The sequence below is a fragment of the Pristis pectinata genome, chromosome 4 (genome assembly GCF_009764475.1).
Source record: "Pristis pectinata isolate sPriPec2 chromosome 4, sPriPec2.1.pri, whole genome shotgun sequence".
Classification (NCBI taxonomy): domain Eukaryota; kingdom Metazoa; phylum Chordata; class Chondrichthyes; order Rhinopristiformes; family Pristidae; genus Pristis; species Pristis pectinata.
Genome location: NC_067408.1, coordinates 45,097,332 through 45,099,994, shown reverse-complemented (window position 1 = coordinate 45,099,994; position 2,663 = coordinate 45,097,332). Strand labels below are relative to the sequence as shown.

General features: G+C 40.4%; 1 protein-coding gene across 1 annotated transcript; it reads right to left on the bottom strand.

Moving 5' to 3' along the window:
• Nucleotides 1-1,007: 1,007 nt before the first annotated feature.
• On the bottom strand, nt 1,008-1,631 carry LOC127569544 (40S ribosomal protein S7-like). The gene is given in 3 exon segments (XM_052014294.1): nt 1,008-1,525; nt 1,528-1,553; nt 1,555-1,631. Coding segments are annotated over 3 exon segments (579 nt in total). The 3' UTR covers nt 1,008-1,049.
• Between the last annotated feature and the right edge of the window lie 1,032 nt (nt 1,632-2,663).

Below are 2,663 nucleotides of genomic sequence, written 5' to 3'. Positions count from 1 at the left end.
CTCTCTCTTAAAAAACTATACTCATATCAATCATAGCACTAGACATATTGTGATTACCATTAGACGTATTTTCACACACCATTACATTGTCCAGCACATGGCTATTTATCAATACTAAATTTAATCTGACCTGGACCCTATTGCTTCTTGGTGTATTGTTGCAGGAAACTATCTCAAAAACTCTCTATAAGCACTCTCTTTCTAACATGATCTAGTCTGCTTACCTCAATTGATTGGAAATTTAAAATCTCCCCATTAATGTCACATCTTTGCTATATTCTGGTCTAATCTATGCATTTATGCTCTCAACCACTTCATACTTAATATCATAGGTTTTTACCACAACTCCCATGTTTTAAATCTTTTTTGATTATATTCCAAAAAGTTCTTTGATGCCTGCTTCCTTCATATTCCTTATATTTGAAGTTATTTCATCCTTAATCACCAGAGCTACACCTCCCTCTCTTCATAACTCAGTAATGACAATGATGCTATAAACCTGAGGTTGAAATAACTCCTGCAATACATTCAATATATTGTGTATTTGTGCAAAAATTCTTATTTGGATCACACTCGTTAACCTGTCACTTTGTAAGAATGACGCAGTATTTTCTCTCTCCTTTGGCTTAATTTGTTTTACACATTTTAATCTTCCCTGTACCTTTAGTACCTAAATCAATAATTCTGATGATTACTCCACTCTTTCTGTTCTCTTGGAACTATTATTAATACTATATTTTCTCACTCAGACCACTCCCCATTTACCAGTTTGAGGCCTTTGTTGTGCTCTCCTTTCTGCTTGGACTCTGGTCCTGGACTGTGTCAAGATATTTCCAAATTATACTTTATTCATAAAATATACAGTTATGTAATACATTACATTGTGTTGTCTTCATTTGCTGTACCAAGCATATCATTGTATGTCCTTACAATATTTACATTATATCAATATAGCATCCATTTTTCATTCCTAAGCATTTCATCAGCCATAAGTTTGGTTGTTTTTTTTATGACCAAGTTCTTGTTTTATTTAAACCATTCTGCAGAATTTACAACTGGAAATCTGGGAATTCATATATAACATCTTTGCCTGTTAGTTTCTTGGATACAGCAGAAAATGTATCCACTTTATGTTCTACATTGTTCTGTTGTGCCTTGTCCAAATGGACTTTGACGAACCTTGTTCCATCCAGTTTCACACGAATTCTCTTGCCCACAATTTCACTAGGGAATACCAGGTCTTCAAGAATTGCATCATGTACTGCAGTTAACGTACGGCTTCTGAGATGCTTCTGCTTATTCTTGTTTCTGCTTTTCCTGGTTGGCTTTGGTAGAATTCTCCTCTGTGCAATGAAGACAACGTGTTTACTACTAAATTTCTTTTCAAGCTCACACACAAGTCGCACTTGGATCTTTTGAAAGGACTTCAGTTGGGGTACAGGCACAAAGATGATGATTGCCTTTCTGCCACTGCCAACTTCAATTTCCTTAGCAGGTGTAATGTTCAATTCCCTTAATTGTGCCTCAGGTCAGAGTTCATTTCTAGCTCCAAAGAGCCTGGGAATGTCAGACTTGAATTCATCTGGCTTTTCGCCATTAGGCTTCACAATTTTGGCGCTGCTGCTAGACATGGCCTATCACTGTTACACAGGGTGCTGTCCCTCAGTGTTCAGTGGTAGGAGGAATCTATTCTGGGGAATTTCCCCATAGAGCTTTTAAAGTGGTTTCACCAAGCTTCAGTGTGTCCCTCAGTAGGCTGTCCTGCACCTTGGAATGTGCCAGTTGGACATCACCTTGCACTTGAAGACCAGCAAGTCTTTCATTAAGTTGGTGAACTTCCAGCAACAGTCAATATCTGTCTCAGTCTGCACCCTCAGGAACAGAGCCCAGTGTTACACAGCTGCTCAGGATGAACATTGACAGATCTCCTTGGGAAACACGTAGTCCATAATGACTTGGACCGATAACTCAGCTTGAAGGTGGCAGGATTGAAATGCTGGCGATGCATGAGGGTTCTGGAAGGGAGATGTCATCTCACCAAACAAGGTCTAGATGCTTGTTTGAGAGTTCTGGTGCTGAGGCATTCTGCAAAATGATTTGACAGTCTGCATGAGTAACCATGCAACAGGATCCACCATCTTCTTTTTCCAGAGGGCCTCCAATAACCTGTGCAGATCACTGCCTGATTGACTTGTGGTTAAAGCTGTTTCTCTGCGCAAACTCTTCTGTGAGGGACAGGTGGTATGGCAGGACTGAACTGAATGGAATGCTCTGCATCACCATGGCCAGGCTCAACTATTGCACCATTGGGAACAGGTTGAACCTCAGCACATTGTGATACTTGCTAATGGCATACCTGGGGTCCATGCACAGCTTGATGTAGCCACCCACAAAGATAGCCATCAGGATGAGGGCCACGTTGGGTACATTTTCTTTCTTTTTCTGGAGACTTGTATATCACATGCTTGCAGACATAATGTATTTTGGATCTTCAGGTGAAGTGGAAGATGGTTTTGGTGGATATTGCAGTGCAGGAGTTGGGTATGGGCTACAGCTGGAGTGTTTCAGTTGGACTTCTTCCAATGGTACAGATCCTTCCTCTCCCTGCACTGCTCCCACAACATCCATTCATTCATTTGTTCACCTCCTTTAATGGCTTACTG